The sequence below is a fragment of the Neopelma chrysocephalum genome, unplaced genomic scaffold, assembly GCF_003984885.1.
Source record: "Neopelma chrysocephalum unplaced genomic scaffold, ASM398488v2 Primary Assembly neopelma1_23, whole genome shotgun sequence".
Lineage (NCBI taxonomy): Eukaryota > Metazoa > Chordata > Aves > Passeriformes > Pipridae > Neopelma > Neopelma chrysocephalum.
The window spans coordinates 8,952,860-8,975,466 of NW_020897691.1; the positions used below are offsets into that span (position 1 = coordinate 8,952,860).

Genomic DNA, 22,607 nt, shown 5'->3' on the forward strand with positions numbered 1-22,607 from the left:
CACTTGATGAAATATTCATTAGCACCAAGTCCTCCATCTTAACCAACTAGGCTTCTAACTCAGTATGTGTTGAAATATTTTTTCTTAACGTATCAAAACATCTCAGAGCTAATACATAAATTAAAAAAGGGAAAAGAAAAAAGAAAAAATAAACTTAGAAAGGTGTTTTAAAGACTAAAACATTCACCATGTCTTCAGATGCCATTGATGACTTTTGTGGACTAAGATAACAAACAGATTGCTAGCGGCCACAACCCAGGCTAGAGTCAGCCAATCTTAGCAGTTCATTTACACTGCAAATTAGAATCACAGAATCATTAAGGTTGGAAAAGACCTCCAAGATCATCAAGTCCAACCTTTGACCAAACACCACCTTGTCAACTAAACCGTAGCACTAAGTGCCACGTCGAGTTGTTTCTTGAACACTTCCAGGGATGATGACTCCACTACCTCCCTGGGCAGCCCATTCCAATGCTTAACCACCCTTTCTGTGAAGAAATTGAGTGTAGTGCAGCTTGAGGTCATTACCTCCAAGTAGTACAGCCACAGACAGCTATGTCAGGGTCAGGCTCTGGTAGCTGATCAGAGGAAAGGCACAGGGCTCCGTTACAGTAACTGCTCCAAATATTTACTCAACTTCCTAAAGGAGTTTTACTGCCACTACTTAGCTGCTGTGGTTCAAATGCTACCCCTACCCAAATAAAATGGTTTAAAGTAATCTTGAACTAGTTTATGCTACACTATAACCACAGCACCAGCTGAAGCATGGACACCCACTTCACTAGCTATCTGAAACCATGGAAGATGCCGCAAATCTAAAGCCTCTCTTTCTTTAACCCCATGTATTTTTACCAGAATGATGACAGATTTGTCCCTGTATACTGATTAATGCTAATTTCACCTTGAAAATTCTGAGCTTCTTTTTTATTTTCCTAACTGATTTGCCAATAAAATCGTAAAAGCATAACATGCTGAAAGCTGGAATTTTCTTCCTGAGCTGAAATCAAATATTTTGACATTTATTAGTTCCATAAAATGTTGCTAAAAAAATAAACATTTTTGAGTTCATAAGAACCATATGCTTCTCTGTTTATAAAAAAGAGTTGTGCTGGGACATTAAAAAAACATTCCCCAAGAACTGCATTCTTTGGGGGATTTACATTTTTTTAACCCTTTTCCTGATTATCAGGATCTACACCACATTTCCAGAGTCACAGCACTCTGGAGTCCTGTGTCAATATCATTAACTGTATTGCTCTACAGAGTTGAATTCCAGCATTATTCTGTATTTGTTTCAACTAGCATGGCTGTGTTAGGTACAGCTGAAAGGTGAAAGGATTTGCTTTGAGTAGCTTAGCAGACATGTGAGGGGGCCATGTACCCTAAGAGATCTCATATGCCTTGAATCAAAGGAGTCCTATAACCTAGGGGGTCAGTAAAGCTTCCCCAAGATTTGCATTATCTCAGGAATTTTCAGGTGATTGGTGGCCTACAGGACAGTCTCTGTGAATAGAAAAAGGCAGCATTTTAGAAGGAACCTCGAGGAAAGGGTGAATGACTAGCAATCTTTAGCAAACCTATGGCAATTCAGGCTAAATCTTAAGTTTAAACCAGGACAGATAATTCCTGTTGTGTACATTTGACTTTAAATCAGATTTTGCCTTCAAGCAAGGAAGCATGAAACTGTCCTCATATGTTCTGTTTCCAGAAGGTTTTGAAACATGGTTGGAGGTTGAGAGCCTACCAAGTCATTGCAATATATAGATACAAAGTTTGCATTAGAAAAAAAGGCACTGGGGTAAAATTTTGTATTTTTTTTCATTTACAGAAGTCTCATTTTTATTAATTTAACTCTTCATTCCTGTTTTCAGAGATTCAGGTCAGCACCATTCTAAAAGAACAGAAGGCACCCTTCAAGCCTGACTCCCTGCATTTTTCTGTCTCAGACTGACTCTCTGGTGCCACCGAAACCCTTATCATAACTGGTACATTCAAAATCACACTCATCTATGCAGATTTTTGAGCACCTAATATGGAAAGTAGTCACACTATAGCCTTTCCCTTGGGGAGCACTGATTTACATGCCACTACTCTACCCTACTGTCTGTGCTCAGGCTGTTTAGACATTAACTCAGTCTAGTTTCTGGCTCAGCCATGCTGTATGTCTAATGCTGAAGTCATGCAATCCACCTCAATTCATAGAATCATTGAATGGTTTTGGTTTGAAGGAACCTTTAAAGGTCACCAAAGTGCACTATTCTGCCCTGGGAAGAACATATATATCACACTAAAAAAACCCCAACAACCTCCCTCTCCTACCCACTCCCCAGCCACCTCACCCAAAATCCCAACCAAAAAAAAAAAAACACATTACCTTCTAGCCAATGCCTACTAAAAAAATCAGTCTTCACTATACAAATATTCCATCAATCCAGATTTCCAGATTGCTGCACAGGACTACCCACCTTTCAAACTGAAAAGTCTTGTTTATTGATGCATGACCAGGACGGCTACACTTGACATGGACAGTTTCCTAAGAGAAAAAAAAAACAAAATATTTATAGTTAGTATGACAGGCACACACACAACAAGAAATATGTATCAGTTCTAATGTTCCAGGTGACAGCAGTGATTAAGGATCAGGAAGTCCAAGGCCCTTCAGCCACCAACACACAAGGCTTTAGAGCCTGTACACTGCAGTGAACTAGCAAGACCATAAGAAAGGATTTCAAATCCCATTGAGGTTATTAAATAACAACCAACACAAAACATACACTTAAGTTTGACAGAAAGATACAAACCCTTACATGAATTTATTTTGTACCTAGAAAGTCATAGGCAAGTAAAACCAACCTTCCTAACTGCCACCACAGGTAGAAAAAATGGCAAAAAGAGCTCTTTTTTCTTATTGGGGAAATTTTCACAGTGCCTTTTTAGACTGATTTCACATATAGTTATGTCTAGAACTAAGCACAAGATGCACATTTCATTAAATAACAAACTAGTTCACAACTGTAAGAAAGAGTTGCACTAGCACAATTGGTAGAATTCCATGAGGTTTTAGTGGAATCCACTTTCCAGATGAATTATACAGTAGCTTTGTAAGTCCAACAAATACGTAGGCAGCTCTTTAAACTATTACCAGAGTACCATCACAGCAGTCTGACATGCCTTATGTATCAAATTCTGTGCCCTCCTGCCCCTCGTGGCTGAAGTTTCCTAACTGCAAAAAGCAAAGAAAAATGATGTGGGGGTTTACAACAATTTGGGTGGAAGCTCGCTAGCACACAAATACTTCATCCCATTCAAGGAGGTTTCCTATCTTGCTAACCTGTGGTTACAGAACTGCATTTGATGGGAGTGCTGAAATTCATAATATGCTTCAGGCAAGCAGCTTGGAATGCTGAACTAGTGGCCTTCAAATGAGTATTGCCACAGACTGAAGTCATAAAGAGCTGAGCAAATAATGATTGCATAGCAGTATGTCCAGTAGGCAAATGGCTAATAAACATCAAATTTCTTGCTTTGAGTTTACAAGTATTTCTTCCTCTTTGGAGAAAGTAAATGTATCATTATCAAAGTAATGATGACAGAAACACTAACTCTACATAATGCGGTATGTTACCTACCCCAGTAGTGCCAAAATTAGCAGAGTACAGATCTCAGTACAACACTTTGCTACAAAATGGCCTGACACAGAAATTCTAATAGGATCAGCAACCAATAGGCTATGGGGAAAGGGAAAAAGGAAAAAAAAAATTGAAAAGCATATAGAGTTATGGAAGACATTTCTGATTCAGATATCAAATTTACTTGCAGAGTAGCTTTCTTTAAGGTGAAAAATGAGACAGAAAAATCCTCTATTTTGAGTAACATAAAAACAAAAGAATTAACTGTTAATAGGCAGAAGTTTCATATGAGCATTTGTAATGACCTTCCTTTCTCAGGAGCTCAGTATGGCCTAACATATCCACCACAGCTGCAGGCCTACAGAATCTCATCAAGTTTCCCTGTCATAGGGTTTGTGAAATCCATACTGCTGTCTCACATGAACACCTAAGAACCTTTTTTGCACCCCCAGAGTTAAGAATACTCCCAGTCTGAGTTCTTTCGGTGCCATAAGGATCATGAAAATGACAAAAGGATACTTCAGAAATATCCACAATCATAAATATTCACTATCTGTCCTGACTCCTCAAGCCTGGTGAACAGATCAGTAAGTGAAATTAAGTAAGGCAGAGAAATAATTTCAAATGAGTTATATGGAATACCAGATACAGACATGATCACAGAATCTAGCTGGGGTAATTATAATTTCTCATCACTTGTTATTCTGTATCTGCTGAATGCAGATGAATGTATCTGCTGAATGTATCTGTACCCCCTTTTCCATGACTGCTGTTCCACAGCACAGACAATGCAAGGGAGCCTGTGACTGCTCCTCATGTGTCACTGTCAACTTCAGTGCAACTAAGGCTGACGTGGACAGCTTAAAGGATTCCCCATACTAGGGAAGCACCACAGGAAGAAAATTCTAGCTGGGGATAGTGATAAGCAACTGGGGAATCGTAATGTCTTCAACTGCTCCATCCATCTGATCTATTACAAAATTATCTCCCAAGGAAAGGAGGATCTTGGCTGTGTTAATTCATGTTTCCCCAGTCCTATCTTTAAGAAACAGCAGAAATTTGTGCCTTCCTTGATATTCAGAGCAGCCTCTCAGCCATCCATTTGAAAGGAATTAATCAAGGGTCCAGAGAAGGGCGGCAATGGAGCTGGTGAAGAGTCCAGAGCAAAAGTCCTGTGAGGAGTACCTGAGGGAACTGTGGATGTTTAGCCTGGAGAAGGCTCCAGGGTGACCTTATTGCTCTCTACAGCTACCTGAAAGGAGGTTGTAGTCAGGTGAGGGTCAGCCTTTTCTCCCAGGTGAGAAGCAACAGGATGAGAGGACAGTCTTAAGCTGTGCCAGGGGAGGATATTAGGATGATTAGATACTGGAATGGGCTGCCCAGGAAGGTGGTGGAGTCACTGTCCCTGGAGGTGTTTAAGGAAAGACTGGATGTGGCACTTAGTGCCGTGGTCTAGTTGACCTGGTGGTGTTCAGCCATAGGTTGGATTTGATCTCAGAGGTCTTTTCCAACCTAGATGATTCTGTGATTCTGTAATGTAGAGGCAGACACCTTCTTTTCTCTGTGCCAAAGGAAGTTGAATTCCAACATCACTTCAGCAATTAGGCATCTCATTTAAGTGTCTACATTTAGTGCTGTGAATCCAGGCGAATTCAGAGCTACTCATTCAAACATGGCACCTGTGTTCACTAGTGCACACAGCACAACCTGCAGAGACTGACAGAACTACAGAAAAACAGAAGGCAGAATCCTGGATCAGAATTACAAAATGTTTGAGATGGGGAGGGACTTACAGAGATCATTGAGACCAACCCCTGCTCAGACCAGAGTGACCTACAGAGGCTGCCCAGGACCGTGTCCAGTCAGGTTTTAAGCATATCTAAAGATGGAGAGTCCACACACCCTCTGGGAGACCTGTGCCAGTGTTCAACTACCCTCACAGCTTCTCATGTTTAAGCTGAATTTCCCATATTTCAGATTCCTCCCATTCCCCCTTGTGCTATCAGCGCCAAGAAGACCCTGTGCATTCAGTACCTCATCTGCTCATTTTCTCAGGTAGTGACAATATCACCACTGCTCAGTGTCCTCATCTGTGTGGAGGAGCTCAACCTGATGCGTGGCATGTACTCACCCTCCACCATTATTGCACAACAAGCTTCAGACAGTTGTTGAGGTTATGTTGAGGAGCTGGGCACACACAGGAAAGCAAAAAGAACACTTCAAAAATCTTCAAGTAGCTCAAAAACTGAAATGAAATATTCTTCTGTACATCCAGTAAAATCCTAAGCTTTTTTTTAGGCTTAGAATGGGAATTGACAAGCAAGATTTATAGAAAAGACTGCATGCGTCTTTTGAAGAATGATACAAATATCTAAATAAACAAAAGACAAAACACTCAAAGACTAAATGGAATTTATGTAATCTCAGTCTCACAAAAAAACACACAACCATTCTGTCCAAGTGTCAATTCTGCCTGTCTACAGACAGTTTGAAGGAAGTCTTACCACAGCTCCTGGCAGAAGAGAAGCAAAGTTAAGTTATACTGCAACTTTTGTCATGGTCTTCCCTATTCTACTTACAACAAGACAAAGTTGTAGCATAGATGAGACAGATTAGCATATTACTAGAGCTGTGGTCCAATCCAGGAACAATGCCAAGTTGAAGCTTGTCCAAAAGATCCAAGCGTAGTTTCCGATATGTATGCTGGACTGTGTTGTGATCTGATTCTAAAATGTGGCTCTGTTTTCTAACACACACTAGCTCTAAAATGATCATGGCAGATAACTGCCTGGTTATGTTAGACACATAAAGTATTTTCAGGAAAAAAAACGGAAAGACAGGCATGATCTAAAAAGCAAGACTAATAAACTCAGCACCCCTATCACTGAGAAACCTCCTTCACCTTGATCTAAAAATTCCTTTAAATCATAAGTATTTGTCTGCAAAACGGTTAACTTGTTTCTAGAAATACAAACTTTGCCTGTGTTGCAACTAAAAGCTCAATAACAAATAAAGCCCCATAATTTAATCTGATAATTGCGTATTTATCCTAGCCACAAACATAACACCTTCAGTTGTTGAAATCAAAATAAACAGAAAATAAATATTATTTTCCTCTACTTTTGTTAAATTAGTCTAAATTGACTGATTTTTGTAATGATTCTTACAATGAATTCTTTTTTTAAAAAAAAGATAAATTTGTGTTAAGAAACTAATACAAAGACTTAAGGTGCTTGATCAAAACTGGAAAGTACTTTAATCAAATAAATGTCAAGGCAAACCAATAAAACATTTGAAGTCTATGTTGTGTTTTCCAAAACCAGGAAGTTAATACCTTGCAAATTTCATTTGACAATCAAGTCCATGCTTATATATATATTCCTGAAATATTCAATAAGGTTAGCATATTGAAGGTTACCGGGTGATTCTCATACAAACTAAAATTCATAAGCTCACATAAGTAAGCAGATATTGCTTTGCCTGTAAACATATAGATAAATCAGGTATATATATGAAATAATCCAAAATCTAAATATTGTCTAATTTCATCTTAATGCAATAAAATTTAACAGGTCAGAGATGGTTGTGGTATTTGATAGTACAGTGAATGGGCTGTGGCATCCAGAACACTATGTCTACCATTACAGGTCCCTGCTTTTTATCTCCTGACATATTTACTCTTTCTTAGTCTCTTCATGTGCTCCATTAGTTACTTAATTGCATATATACATATATATATAATTATCCACATTATGCAAGTGAGATCTGCCCAATGAAGCTATAATTTGGGAGACTTAAATGCATAACACACTGTAGGTCACTTCAGCGATATTTTAAGCACTACACTGTAAAAGAGAATTTGGCTAATCACCATGTAAGTAACAGTGAGCAGCCCACTAAGAACCATGGCAGCTAAGCAAATTAAGCCCCAAGTTAATACTTTAACCTTAGCTCACACTACTGAGCCTTTTTAAAATTTTTTTATCTTGGTAATGGCCTCCATTAATGTTGGAATGTCGTTTAGATTTGCAGCCTCAACTCATTCTCCTTCCTCCAATGATCTAAGCCAGGACAATAACATGCTTGACTGCAGTACCACCTAGGCTGCTGTGTTTCATGAGGGATCATATTTCTCTCCTAGTGCATTAGCTGTGTTGCAATAATAAAATTTTAAAAAGCCTGACATAATTTTAGAAATAGTTACAGCAAATACAAGCGGCTCAAAGGGACTGACTGCAGGAAATCTGCAAAGGGACTGACTGCAGGACTACTGCAAACATACAATCTCCATTTAATGGATGGTTGCACCAGCAGAAGCTCCAACCCATTACCACTACAAAGAGTCAGGATGAAAATAGCACAAATCACCTGCTATTGCACCCATGGGTGATCAAAGCTGGGCTCCAACTGACAAGAAAGTACCTATATATTTTTTTTAACTCATGGTTCACATGGCCCTCTTGTTTCTTCTTCTAGTATCTATGAATCTACTTTTGAATTTCACCATCAAATACTTACATCATCAGCTGCATATGCCACTTTTTCTGAAAAGTTTCTTTGCCTGTAAGGGGAAAAAAAAAGCCAATGGGGAAAAAAAAAAAAGGTACCATTCAAACAATAAGTGTTCCACTCAGCTGAGGAAAGCCCATGTTCAAAGTGCCTGAAGAGTACCTTTCAGAAATGCCAAGTATCCCATGTACTTACTAACACCACAGTTAATTATGAATAAAAAAGAAATTAAAGTGCAATCAAGCAAAATAATCTGCTTTAGAAAAGACATTTAGAACAAATCAAATTAACACTAATTCACATGCAAGCTATTCTATTATTTTTAGATTGTAACATGAGCTTGTAACAAGAGGCTTTCACTTTAGAATATTAAAGTGAAAAATACCCTCTTTTTAGGTATTTGTCCCCAATCTTGTATCCATTACTAGTCTAAACACTGACTGGGAATGCTGAGGTGTATAAATTTATTCATTTGTGTAAGTGTTTGGAGACTCAGTTCCCAGTTTTACACTTTTATTTTAAAAAGTTTTATTTAAATTACTTTTGATACATTAAGAAAAGTTACTCTTAACAATTTTTTTTTTGGCCCAGTCCATCCTGTTTTACACTGCAAGTCAGCACTTGATTGCAATATACCACACTGCAACGAAAACAGTGTGTGGGTTCCTTCCCAGCTATATCAAGCACAAGTTAATGCAAGTTTCTCCTTCAGGCTCCTTGAAATATTCTGTCTGTAATTTTTGACATTATTTTAATTAAGACAGTTCTATTTTTTTTTAAGATTTGCCAAAAATTAATAAACTTTAAAATACTGAATGTATTTTTTTTAGAATTACCACACAGTAATAGTAAAATAAAGTCCCGAATTAGTTATTTACTGACAGAGCAAATTATAATGTTACTGGTTTCTAGCCACCCACCAAGTTTTCTTCTTCTTTCTTTCTTTGTGTATGTTTCAATCCCTATTTTCTTTCATGTTAGTCATCTATGGAGAATTCGGCTTGTTAAGCACATCTAATCTCTCTTTGCCTTTTGGATCTTGGAATGTTTTGACACTTTGGTTACAGTAAACATATTATAAATTAGGGATGCAGAGCCAAATTATACTGAAATAGAATTACCAGTGTGTGTGCTGACAGCCAGTGTGTTCTACAGCATTACAAAACAACTGTAATGCTGAGTGTGTTTCTCTATCCACAGTTTCTGGCAGCTATTACATTACTGCATCTCAGAATTTGTATAGGATAGAGAATACACTCTAAACTGACTGCAGCTGTGTTTCTTCTGCCAAGACAGGGATAATCCTGGCTTGGCAGAACAGCTATGGCTTTCTACTGAGGTGGATATACTTTTAGACAGGGGGATGAGATTGACTAAAGCCAATTTAGCAAGAGAAAGAAAACAGCAATTAGTTTTTATGATAGTATATTGTCTCCACACACACATAAAACCAGAAAAATCAAGGACGCAGTTGTTTTCACATAATTATAAGTATTGCTTTCACTGTATATTAATTATGAGTCACATAAGATCTAAAACAACCAAAATAAATTACCTATCTTGTGATATCAAATGTCCAGCAGCATCATCAAAAGGTAGTAATGGTCGAATCCTGCAGTGGACTCTGATATTTCCTCTCAATTCCTAGGGTTAGAGTATGGAGCTGTATTTAACACAAGCTGCTATAGAGGACAAATACACTGGAATTTGCCAAACAGACATGAACATGTTTAAGAAAGCAAGTGTTTACAACATCATAGCCCTAGACGTTGTAGGAAGAGAAATAGAATCAATATAATTTGTCGTGGAAAGGTAGGAAAAAGTACTTGAGGAAGTATGGGCACTTCAGAGATTTGGAATTGTGTAGCCCTCTTCAGCTTATATGGAAAAAAAAAAGGCTTTCACTCTAAGACATTCTTCCCTTCCCTTCCTTTTTCTCCTTCCTCCTTACCTGAGTTTCTTCAGATACCTATGTTAACTCAACAGACAAGATTACACACTCCATTTCTCTTCCTCCAGTCCTGAGCAAGGTGTGGAATATAAAACATGTTGTACATTTTCCTCTCCACTGTGTGTTCCTACATGACTTAAAAGCCAGCAGCTGATTTTTCTCTGCAGGTTGTTTTAGACTTCAGTTTATCTGTTCCTTTTTGCTAGTGGTCATTTCTTCTTGTTTTGTATGACTGAAAACAGCTAGCCTTGTGATGACTAGTGACCACTGTCATTAATGCCCCACTGCCCTGAGGAATATCCTTTCAGTAAACTGCACCATAAGGCAGAGTTTGGAAGGTAAGCACTTTTTAACAAAGAGCTTCATTTTCCCAGATAGAAAGTCTTTAAAGAATTTTGTTTGAAGGTGGCTTGTGTTTCTAAAAATCAGGTCCTGAATCAGGCAACCCAAAACTAGTCATTTGTGGGGGTAGGGAGGAAGAGTAAAGTTAAAGTTCATAAAGGAAAAAATTAATCCCAAATGAACCATCACTAATGGCTGAGCAGGATACATCTAGACATATTTGAAAAAATAAAACACAACTATTTTGCAATTTCAAGTTAATATTTTTAGAATTTTAAAAACTACTTCAGAAGCTTCAAATTTAGAGAAGAGGATGAAAAAACTCAAGTTTTGTCCACTATTCAAAATGGATGGTACTCAGAGCATTATGTTGCACGAGTGCATTTGAAAGATCCTTCTGTAGAAAGAAAGGGGTGGTGGGGTTTACTGTAAGACAAATGTGTCTCAGCAAATAGATGTGTCATATATTGACAATTGGGGAGGGTGATACATCCAGGCAAAGAGGAAATTATGGGAATAATTTCAACAAAATAAGAAAATGTTCTGTCATTAAATATACTTACAACCAAGCTGTTATGTAGAGCCCTCCTCTTCTGCTTTTCTTTCTCATATCTCTCTGTCACTTCTTGTAGAGACTGCTCAAGATCAAAAGCTTTTATCTGAAACACTAGAAGAAAGCAGTTTCAAAGAAATAAACTCTGTGACTTTACAAAATTAATTTTCTAGCAGCACTTCATGAAATACAAGCATAAACTTTTTCAACCAAATTTCAATTAGGAGGGTTAGTTCTTGATTTACTAGACACCTCTGAAAAATCCCATCATAGCTCTTGCTTTGTGAAGCTACAGATAATTACCACAACTATACATACGAAGACTTGAGAAACAACTAAAAACATAAAATAGTTAAAGGCAATTCATATGTGTCAGTTTTTTCTAATACCCATTCTGTTCACCTCTAGTTCATAATGTTTTTCCACAAGTGCATGCATGCAGGGAAATCATGATGTTAATAGCTGGGGAAACAAAGTATGAGAGTTTCACAATAAAAAAAATCCTTTTCTTGCGTCCTGCATGTGGAGTGATAATACTAGCATGTTTTTGTTTGGGGAATCCCATGCAAGTATGTTACCATAAATTGCCAAAAGGGCCTCTTATAGTCACTGACACCTAATCATACCGTATTTTTCAAAACACAAGGTTAGAATCCATTGATTATTTAAGTAATCTCCATAATAAGTATCTTTATTAACAAATTTTTGTACACACTTTGAGTTCCCCAAGTCTCTTGACTAAGCAGTAAGGCAAAGCAATAGGTGCTAAGGGTAGTCTTCCATTATTCCAGTCTTGAAAGGAAAAAAAAATTACTAATTTTTGTCAATATTTAAGTGGTCTCTTCTTGAGGATTTTGAGAAGCCAACTGGACATTATAGATCCAGTTTCAGTTAACTTACACCCCTAATTACTCCTTTTTTTCTTCTTTTCTGACCACCCCTTCTATGGTGAATATAACTGAAAACAGAAATCAACCCTGGGGTTTCCTAATTTGACACTAGGGCTTTTGAGTAACAGTCTCTAGAAAATGAGTCAAGTTGTTGCATTTAGCAGATGGTACTTTGATGTTTGTAAGACTGATCCATCAGTTTTAATGTCCATCTTCTGTAAAGCTTTATGTGCAGCACAGAAAAACTTCTTGAAGCTTCACAGAGCAAGTTTCCTAATGCATAATTTATTTCTGAACTTTTATTTTTTTTTCTGAAGGTAGAGCCATATAGTTACCAACACTTATTTAACACTTTCCTAGTTGTCTGCTCAGCATTAGCTGCAAGCTATTTAGCAGTTACATTTTCATCCTTAACCTAGGGGCAGCCATTGGGTACATCTGTTTCAAAATACTAATTTTACTTAATCTTCATTATGCAAGTAGTTACTACATGCCTGCAGTGCTTTCCCCCATGCTTTGCCCATCTCATTGACCTATATGGAAATTCTCTGGGAGCTGGGAATGCTGATTTTTCTGTTTAAACGTTACTGATTATAGTTAGGATCTTCATCAATAATCAGACTAACAGTTGTGATGTCTTGCAAGCATATTCAGGATTGTAATGTTCCTTTAACTGACAGTCCTGGTTAGGAAGTTTTTCATTCCCTCCCATTCAATGCAGCACCAGATCTTTTGCCATGCTTGCACACCTGTTTCCACAGTCTCATGGAGGTCTAAAAGCAATCCATCTTTCTGAGCAGTTTCTGTCCTGGATCAGCTCCCTGATCTGTTTTGCATGTGGTTACACAAACAGTTACACAAGCATAACAGAAAGTTCCATGAAAGGGACATGAAAAACTGCAGTAACAGTAACTTAGCACAGCCACAACTGACATACGGATGTGTAGCTGTCCCCATAGCTCCCTGAGGTTTTTAATGTTTCTTGCCATACTAGATTCCAGTTTAAAAAGGAGACCAATCTGATCATGTCTTCTAGGACAAGCAGCTATGATGTAATAGACTTAATTACAAAACTTCTTTTGAATTCAGCTGTTTTATATCCTGGGCTATAACATTATTTTCATCAGGGCCTATTGCAAAAACAAGGGGTAATGGTTTTATAACTAAAAGAGGGTTGATTTAGATTAGATATAAAAAAGGCGGTTTTTACAACGAGGGTGGTCAAACACTGGAACAGGCTGCCCAGAGAGGTGGTGCATACCCCATCCCTAGAAACTTTCAAGGTCAGATTGGATGGGGCTCTGAGAACTTGGTCTAGTTGAAGATGTCTCTGCTCACTGCAGGGGGGCTGGAACTAGATGACCTTTCAAGGTCCCTTCCAACCCAAACCATTCTATGATTCTGTGATTATTCTTTGGGCTTCTACAATATTTCTGTCACTGGATCCAAGGTCCCTCCCCTCCTCAGATACTCCACACTAAGAGGAAAATGCTTTCAACAGGCAGTTGAGCTGTTGAGACTCGCCTGCAGAGTTGAGAATAAAAGATACTGTTAGTTCACGTTCCACAAATACATCTGCACAGTGCAGAGCTCACCCTTCTCCAACACTAGCAAAGCACATAGGTGCTAGGATATGGGTAAAGTGGGAAATAAGTTCCTTACCCAATTTTCCCTCTTCTCTAGCCCAGAGAGAAAGTGTCCTGGAATTGCGAAGTATATCTAAGTCACTGGGCTGCAGCACCACAGATACTGTTATTTCCTCTTTCTGACAATATCTGCATGGTGAAGCAATCTAAAAAGTAATCTTAAATTTTTATAAATACCTACTCTTCCAAAAATCTGCTGAATTACTGCATCTGTCTCAGTAGTGTCATTTGAGTTGGAGGGCCAGTATTTTTGGTAAAAGTGATAGCAGCCTTGTTTATGAAGGAAACAGGCCTATAACAATAAAATAATAGGCACTTCTCTCTCTTATGAATTGCTACTATTTAAATTTCAGTGGGAAAGGTGGCAGTAGCCTGGTTTTCAGACTGTGAATAAATATTTCTAGGTAAGGGACTACTCAGTTATTACAGGGAAGTTTTCTAGTTTGCTGCATGTCAACTACAGCTTTGGAATTAACCTACTCAAATGCTTCTTCTACAATTCTCCCCCCTCATTTTCAATCTCTATTTTAAGATTAAACTAATAATATATATGATCTCCAGAATATATACTTACGGTTTTCTGTCTACAAAAGATTCTATGTAATTTAAGGATGGCAATTCCAACTGTCATATTTAACCTTAACAATAGAATCTCCGTCTTAAACATTTGACAGAGACTGAAAACCACTGAAATTCAAAACAAAAGTCATCCACCGAAGTACCAACACATATTTTGTAGCAGGCAGGGAAGCTTCTCCTGCTTATGATTTCATAGAACAATGCATCATGAAGTGCAAATTGAGAACAGTCAACAGGAATTACTAGTTATTTACACCACAACAGCTCAAGTGCCAAATCCAATCTGCTATCTGTTCATTTAGCCTCCTGCTTCAATAAGGGAAACATTCACCTTTAGATAAAGTTCATTTTCCTCTGTTTTTTTTCTGTTTTAAAGATGCCTTGATTGAGCATTTTCTGTACACAGATAATACAATAAACAAATCAATTTTAATCATAACGTAGTACATTACAGGGCCAAGTTCTGTAAGCATCTATCACCAAGAATGCTGTTTGCTGATATTGACACGAGGAGTCCCATGAGAATCAAATCAGTCCAAAAATGAAGTGTTTCAACCAAAAAGTAAAGCAAGACAAAACCAAATATTTTAAATGGCAACACATGGATATCAGAGTATCACACAGGGTGTCTGATTATATTGTTTATTTGTTCTTAGTTCATCAGGCTGCTAAGCTTCAATATAAGCTCTGTAAGTGTCATGTGCTTCTCAGCCCTGGTAGGAGTTCCACCAGAATCAAGGATACTGAAAGCAAGTGCAGAGATTCATATCATGAGATCCAGGTGTCGGACCAATGCATATAGCCCTCAGTGAGGAGGGCAGAGAGCACCAGTGCATGTTGTGTCTCCTCCAAGAACAAAGAAGCACCTGAATTCTGAAACAGTAGTCCATGTGGTGTTATTATCTACAGTCTAGCAAGTGGAACTGGGTTTTGATTTGGAAGTAATTTTTTTTTCTGTAAATACACAGAAATATTAAAAATCCAGTCCATCCTAATTTCAGGCAGTGTTTTCAGAAATCTCTGAAATCACCCAAGTCCTCTTCTGATACAGTCAAAATGAGACAAATTTCAGCTTTATAAAGCAACACGTTCTTTATTTGGCTATTCTAAAGTAGTCGAGATATCACACCTTGAGAACTGCAGTTTAAAAATGTTACAGCTGAGCCAACTCAGCAATAGTCTAATAGCAGCTGCAATCCTAAAAAAAGCTAAATCTCTGCAGAGTATTTGCACTCCTAACTCGTCAGAACTCCTTGACAATCTAATGTCAAACAAGAAACAAGTGCTACAATTTCAGTGACACATTTCAAAAGATCAAACTCAACCTTTTAATGTTAGTAACATTTAGCAATTATATTGTTGATGTTACATGTTCAAAATGTAAGTGCAATGAGCCTTACTTTGCATTGCTTCATTTTGCAGCTGTACCCCTTGGACTGCTGCCAAAACTTGGTAAAGACAAGTCTTGCTTTGACGCCGAAACTCTTTTGAAAGCTCAAGAGCAAATGAATGGAGGCTCTTCAGGTCTTGCTTAAGCCTCTTCTCAGCAAGAAGAAAAATATGTTATAAAGACACAAAAACAGCAGTTAAGAAGAATCAATATAACACAAATAATTAGGGTGAGATATCACAGGCAGGAAGAACTCTCTACTTGATGAAAGGAAGTCTTCAGGAGTATGTCTTTCAGTATGTTTAAAGAAGGATCCTGCAAGACACTTAGCAATGTAATTTGCTAAAAAATTTCAGCGAGACTATATGGATCTTATCTTACATATTCTGACTGTTACTCAGTGTCAGGTGTATACCAAATCTCTTTCTTATTTCATCAGACAAAAATAAGTGTGTGAGTTTGTGTGTGTTCTGTTCACTTACAGGACGTATTCAGAATTAGCAATGAAAAGTTGTGATCTGTAGATCCCTTCCTGCATTCATTTTCCACACTTTGATCAGGACATACTTGCTAAGATTCAATCTAAGTCATTTCTTAAGGAAGCTAGTTCTTTGCCTTCTTATGAGAATAGGTGTATTTTGAAAAGATCAGAAACCTTTACTGTTCAGAAAATTATTTGTCCTATGGACATAACTCAGCATAAGATACATTATAAGACTTTTAAATGTTTATAAGATGGGCTTATATTCACTTACAAGTCCAAATAAATAAAAACAAATTGACCTGATTTTAGGATTAGTTGACTTCTTGACATCTAAGTCTTGCAACCAACATGTAAAACCATTTGTAAGATGAACTTAACAATACCTTATCTAACAGAAGCACTGTGATCTTTCATTAGTCAGCCTGGTACAAAGTATCACATATTCTGTGACATTTTATTTTTCCAACTATAGTACTGACCTCGAATTAATCAACTAATTTCAATGATAAAAAGGCAATCTTAAGGGACAAAATCACTGTATTTCTTACTCTCAAATGCCACAGAATGTAACTGGGAAGAAGTATTTTTTTGTTATTACAGGTATGGGATTAACATTCATCTAGACTTTTATCTGGAGAGGTTTGCTCTCTCCTAGCATTCACTGATGTCTCATCTCAATCCATTGGTATTGCATCACAAGCAGTTCTAACTAACCTAAAATGTAAAACACCACCACCAAATTTACTGAGCAGAATCACTGTATTTAGAACAGAACACAACAGTTCAGTTGGAAGGGACCTACAATGATCACCTAACCCAACTATGATACAATTAAGATGCATCCTTCTGCCTGTTAAGAATTAGATTTTTTCCTGAGATACTTTTCAGTCATTTCATGCAGCCAGGCAGTGCTGCCCTGAGAAAAGCTGACATTTGTTTGTGTCCCTAAAAGGAACTCACTATCCTATGCAGTAACTTAATGAATAAGTACTTCAATAAAGGAAAATATTACAGCACTGGCATTGGGAGAACAGTTTCAGCCTCTTTGATGCAAAATTAAGAAAACCTGAGTGAGCATACAGCAAACTCTTGTGGGAGAGTGTCTGTTGTGAGACCTCTTGTGAGGTTTGCCAGATCAGAACTCTTAGTAATCAGTGGAACTCTCCAATGTGTTTTTAAAGGATCGGCCTATCTGGTTAAAGTATATTACAATTATTGTTTTTTAGGAGATGTCTACATGATAATCAAATTAGGAATTGAAAGGCTTTGATTACAAAAACATCTAGCCTGGGAATTGACAGCAGCCTTTATGTAAAATCCTGGAGCTCAGGAGCAGCCACTTTCAGCAGCCTCTCAGGTGACTTTGTAGCCTATTGCAGCAAAACCACTGAACAATGGCTACACCTCACTGCAAGTTCTGCTGTGAATAGAGTAAAGCCACAGATCAGGTTCATATCTAACCATTTTCTGTGTTTTACTATATTTGATAAGCATGTAAATGTTTAGGGCATAGATTATGCCTATGTTATTACTAAATGTCTTTACCTTTATTGCTCTGTGCAGCTGGGTTACAAGAGAACTCCTCTGCAATTTCTGCTGCCCGCCACGAGCAGCATAGAGCTGCAATACTTCATTAGTGCTTCTTCCGGCCAACCCTTGATACTATTAAAAAAAAAATCACCAAAAAATCACCTTAAAACACTCATGTTTCCTGTTGCATTCTGTCCCCTTTGTCTCTGTAAAAACTTGTAACTCAACTATCTGATTACATGGGATATTGCCAATACATAATTTCTTTGCTTTTACCTTTTTCTGAGTCATGTGAAGAATCACCTCATGGTAGCTGGATAACATCACACAGTTCTACTTTCTTAGTGTGGTAAACCTGAACACCAGACTTCTAAAATGCCTTTGCTGTACCTAGACCCTCTTACTTACGCTTGAGGTGGATCTAAAGGGTTAAAATTGTGTCTTCACTTAGGGAAAAGGGCTGGTTACATAGGTGGATTATTAAGTGTCTCCTGGAAACTAGATTTAAGGCAGAAAGCACTCTGGAAGGACATGAAACAAAACAAAGATGTGTGTTAACTGCTGAAGTCCTGAAGGAGTTGTTAATACACAGCCCCCAACTTAGTGTCCATTACTCCAGCCTCCTGACAATACCGACTCCATTACACTCTGTAGGGTTGTAATGGTGCAAAACTGTGCCAATAAAGCCCTACGCTGGGTCTTCAGAGATCAAAGCAACCAAAGCAATTGTCATTTACTGACAGTGCTGGTACCTAAAATGAGCTGCAACTTCTTCACCCACTTTCCCCAGTACTAATTGCCTCTTCCTTTATTTTTGAAATGCACTTGTCTCTTGTATGGACTTATTTCCTACTTTATTCACACCATACATTCTGCAACAGCAGTTTTCCATTATTCAAATTAGCAAAGCATAGAAGACTACAACAGAAGACATGAAAGAGCTAAACCTACTCATACAATGGGTTTGATTTAATTCCAATAATCCAATAACATTAGGTAAAAAATAAACATTTAATGGCAGTTTAACTACAGATGACATCAGCAAAAAACAACAATAAAATGTCTTGGTGCTGTAAGGACGAAAAAAGATTATATTTTCAAAAAAAGTACTTCACTTATCTAAACTAATGTTTCCACGTGGCTTTTTCACCTTCACAAAGCATGCATCTGCCATTTACAAATGCAAGTGGAGACTCTGCACAACTATGCAGCACCTTAGCACTAATATAAGAAGTTCTTAAATGGAAAAGAAATAGCAGGAAGAGATTATTTAAAAAAAAATTATAATTTTCTTTTTGTTATAGGCTTTAAGCTCCCAGAAATTGAGACTAATTCTATACAGTGTTTATCCATTCTTTTACTCTGAGGATTTTCAAGACTCATGTTATTCAGATGCAATATTTACAAATAGTTTGACAAAAATGGACCCAAGTAGCACACCAGAATTAGTATCTCTAATCACACGTGAAAAGTTAAGCACATATATAAGCAATTGCAGTACTCAAGCATCATTACTAATAAAGCTTAAGCTAGTTAAAACCTACTTTTAACATCTAATCTGCACCATCTGCACAGATTCCCCTTGACCCTCCATATTTCCTAACACTAACAATAAAAGCAGAATGGTCAACTGCTGGTCATTGCAGTCACCCTCTCATTACTTCCACTATCAAGTTTATCTTTATTGCAAATGTTGCCTTGGTTTAGAAGTTTTATCCATTAAAATAGTTTTAGCATTCATCAGAGCTGTTCACAGGCCAGAACCTGCAAATCTGTGCTCGTGCACAGAAGCAAAAAATTGACTGTAAAACTTTTTATAGTCAGCTTTATTATAAACAGAAGTGAAACTGAACTACATAATAGTGTTCTCCAAAGTGAAATCTCAGTTTTGCAACTGGATCCATTCTAGCAGACTTGGCTTTATGTAAGGAAGGCTGTAGGATCAGGACCTCAAGGAAAGCTAACAAAAGCAAGGGGCATGCAGGTAGATAAACACATCTCCAAATAGACAAAAGGAAGCCTACCAAGAAAGAATCTGATTCCCTATGTTCAGTAACAATCCTTACAATATGCTGCTAGGATAAAAATATACTGGGCTGCAGAACAAAGTGGAAGTGCTGTAATTCATCACTGTCTCGAGGATATAAGGGAAGGTCTATAGCAAGAGATAACTGATGCAGCCTACAGACAAACATCTACACTGCAAATCCTAATTTATGGCAATCCTCATAAGTTTGTCTCCAAAGATCCCTAACTCACTTCAGCCAAAACGAATCCAATTAGCTTTTACAAGTTAAGAACGAGACCTCTGTTAACCCTGGTCACTGTGACTGAACTTGTTACAGCTCAATCACTTGGGCAGCTCTACCACCAGCAGATCTGAAGGGTCACGGACTGACAGCCAAGGGCAGAAACTTTTCTCACCAGCATAGCTGGTGAAGTACTGGGAGATATCATGCAACATTGCACAACCTTAAATAATACTAATTTCAATTATTATTGTTTTACATAGTCTTCAATTAGGGTAAAACTATTTCATAGATGTCAGTTTAGCTGACGTTTTCAGATTGCTGGGGCAAATTAACCAGGAAGAAGTGACTCTTAAGTATTTTTAAATAACTGCCTGAATAGAAACATCAGTGCAAGGTTAATTGCAAAGTATTTCCAGAAATCATTTGATACTGTTTCTGACTGGTCCTCATGTGTCTGTAGGTGTTCATACCTTTACCACATTTTTCAATAAAATGAAGCAGTGCTCTATTTGAAAAAGAAGGCTTCATTATCTAATGCGCAGGCAACTTCTTCCTACATCTGAAGTACCTTACTGACTAGAATAATTTATTTCTTGTGTTTGTGAGGGTAAAAAACAATCAGCTAAAATACTTAAGGCTTTCAGTGAATATTAGAAGGCAGAACAAAAACAATAAAAACATTTTCTCAGAATAAATTACAGTGTTCTTCTGTATACCTAGCAAATCTCATTTCAGATGTACCATCTGCTTCCAGTCAGACTCTGAAAAATGTTAAACCCACTTTTATCCATGGGTGTTAACAAACCCACAGGGAGGGTAAATGGCTTTCCTGAGGTCACAAAACCAGTTAATGTTTCAGCCCAGATTAGAAACTCTTGGCCAACAGTCTGTATCACCACTAATACTTGCAGCTGGCTCTGCTCTAGCAGTATAGACCTATATTCAAAATTCTTTACATCTCTGAAATCTTACCCTTGAAGGCCTCAAACATCATCACAGGCAGCTCCTTATTTCAATAATGGTCTAGGTAAACAACCTAAGCTTCTGTAGAAGGATATAAGGAAATGAGGGCATCCAGTTGTTGCTGTCTGCTCTGTGACTCGGTACATGAGCAACACTACCTCATCTTTTCCAGACAAGTGTAACACTAGTGCTGTGAAGACAAGCAACCTGGCATCTCTGGTAAGTCTACTCATAATGAAATGTCTTTCCTGCACTCTATGAACAGTCCTCTTCAAAGCATCGTCCTAATTGCATCTAAAAAGTGTTCCTGAAAAATCTACTATTGTGTTTTAGACAAACATGTTCCCTGCAAGAAGAAAGCAATATTCCATATTAAACGCTTGCAGAGTCATTCCTTCAGTTCAGTTTTATGTATTCAAAACAATAGCAAATATTTAACTTTAAGACAACTTCTAGTTACTTAAACCGTCTAGTACTACGATTTTGAAAGGAAAAGAAATGCTGAGCCTTAATCCCTTCATAGATTTCCCCAACTGGTAAAAAGTGCAAAATGCAAAAATGGGAAGGTAGATTTCAGGGTCTTTTTTTTTTTTAATTTCCTAAGAACTCTTTTTGAAAAAAATAACCAATAGTCACCTCTGCAAGTTTTAGATGAAGAGCAGCATTTTCAGTTTCCAGGACAACTATTCTTTCTTCTTTGGCCTAAGGAAGAAAACACACCCCAAACCCCACAATAGTAAGAATTAATCAGACTTATTTAATTGAGATGGTAATTAAATGGTAATCAGACTCATTCACTCTGACTAACAGTACTTCATTATGATAGCTTTCATTATTACATTTCAGTCCTTCTCAAACTTCTGGGATCAAAGGACTACCCACCCTCAATCTCCTAATCACAATAATATTTGTATACAAGCTTGTAAAAATCAGGGTAAATAGTCCTTTATTTCTATCCTTTCTGTCATTTTGCCTGCTTGTGTGGGAATGAACAGGTACACAATTTAAACCCCCTTGCTTTATGAAACCACCGGTTCTCAGAGAAGTGCAATTTTATTTATTTACACATAACCAAGTAAGTTTCCATTTCCAAGGCAGCACTGTTAGAGGCTTTCCATGGTGTGGCGGCTGGACTATTCCTGAGCACAGGTGCCATCTCCCACAAGCGCTGGGCTTGAGGGAAGGCGGGAGAGCCGCGTATTTGTCTGGCACCCCATTTCTATCCCAGCCCCAGCAGGAGCAGCCTCTCCCCTATACTAGGTGGCCCGACAAGCCCCCCCACGCTGCCGGACTCAGGCTCCTCGCCCGGAGCCCACTTTTACCGGGAATGGGCAGCATTGGGGAGCGCCGACCAGGACCGCGCGGCACGTGCGGGACTGCAGGCCCCGCCCCCCAACGCCCCAGCCCCGCCCTCGCTCCTCACGCGCAACTGCTGCTCCAGCTGCCGCAGGCGCTGCGCCCACACGGAGCCCGGGTCGAGCCCACGCCGCGGCCGCATCGTCCTCCCCGCTCCCGCGCCCAGGCGGAGCAGGAGCTTCCCCACTCTGGCTCCAGAGGGGATTTAACCTGGGACGCGGCCGCGGCGGCCGGGCGGCTGCCATGGTGACGGGCCCGCCCCCTTCCCGCGCCACTATTGGCTGGACGAGCATCAGCACAGCCCTCAGCCCTTCCCCGTCCGTGAGTGGCAGGGAAGCCCACCAATCCTCGAGCAGAAAGGGGACGGGGCGGGGCAACGTCGGCCCAGCAGGGCGGGGGTGGTGCTACCCTCGCACCGGGCCTGGCTGAACAGGGAGCGGACTCCTGTCCCTGGGCACTGGGGGATCCCTCCCCTACAGCGTCCCATGGGATAAGTGACATCAGAGGTCCATATCCATTATCCCCAGAGGCTG

At 38.7% G+C, this 22,607-nt stretch overlaps 1 protein-coding gene across 1 annotated transcript in view; it reads right to left on the minus strand.

Moving 5' to 3' along the window:
• KIF25 (kinesin family member 25) overlaps nt 1-22,389 on the minus strand; it is a 41,665-nt gene extending 19,276 nt beyond the window's left edge. Inside the window, exons 1-8 of the mRNA XM_027686466.1 lie at nt 22,142-22,389; nt 21,355-21,420; nt 17,519-17,635; nt 15,500-15,638; nt 10,995-11,098; nt 9,694-9,782; nt 8,148-8,190; nt 2,466-2,533 (exon numbers count right to left, since the gene is read on the minus strand). Coding sequence (XP_027542267.1) covers nt 2,466-2,533; nt 8,148-8,190; nt 9,694-9,782; nt 10,995-11,098; nt 15,500-15,638; nt 17,519-17,635; nt 21,355-21,420; nt 22,142-22,216 — 701 coding nt within the window. The 5' untranslated portion in view covers nt 22,217-22,389. The remainder of the gene's footprint in view (nt 1-2,465; nt 2,534-8,147; nt 8,191-9,693; nt 9,783-10,994; nt 11,099-15,499; nt 15,639-17,518; nt 17,636-21,354; nt 21,421-22,141) is intronic.
• Between the last annotated feature and the right edge of the window lie 218 nt (nt 22,390-22,607).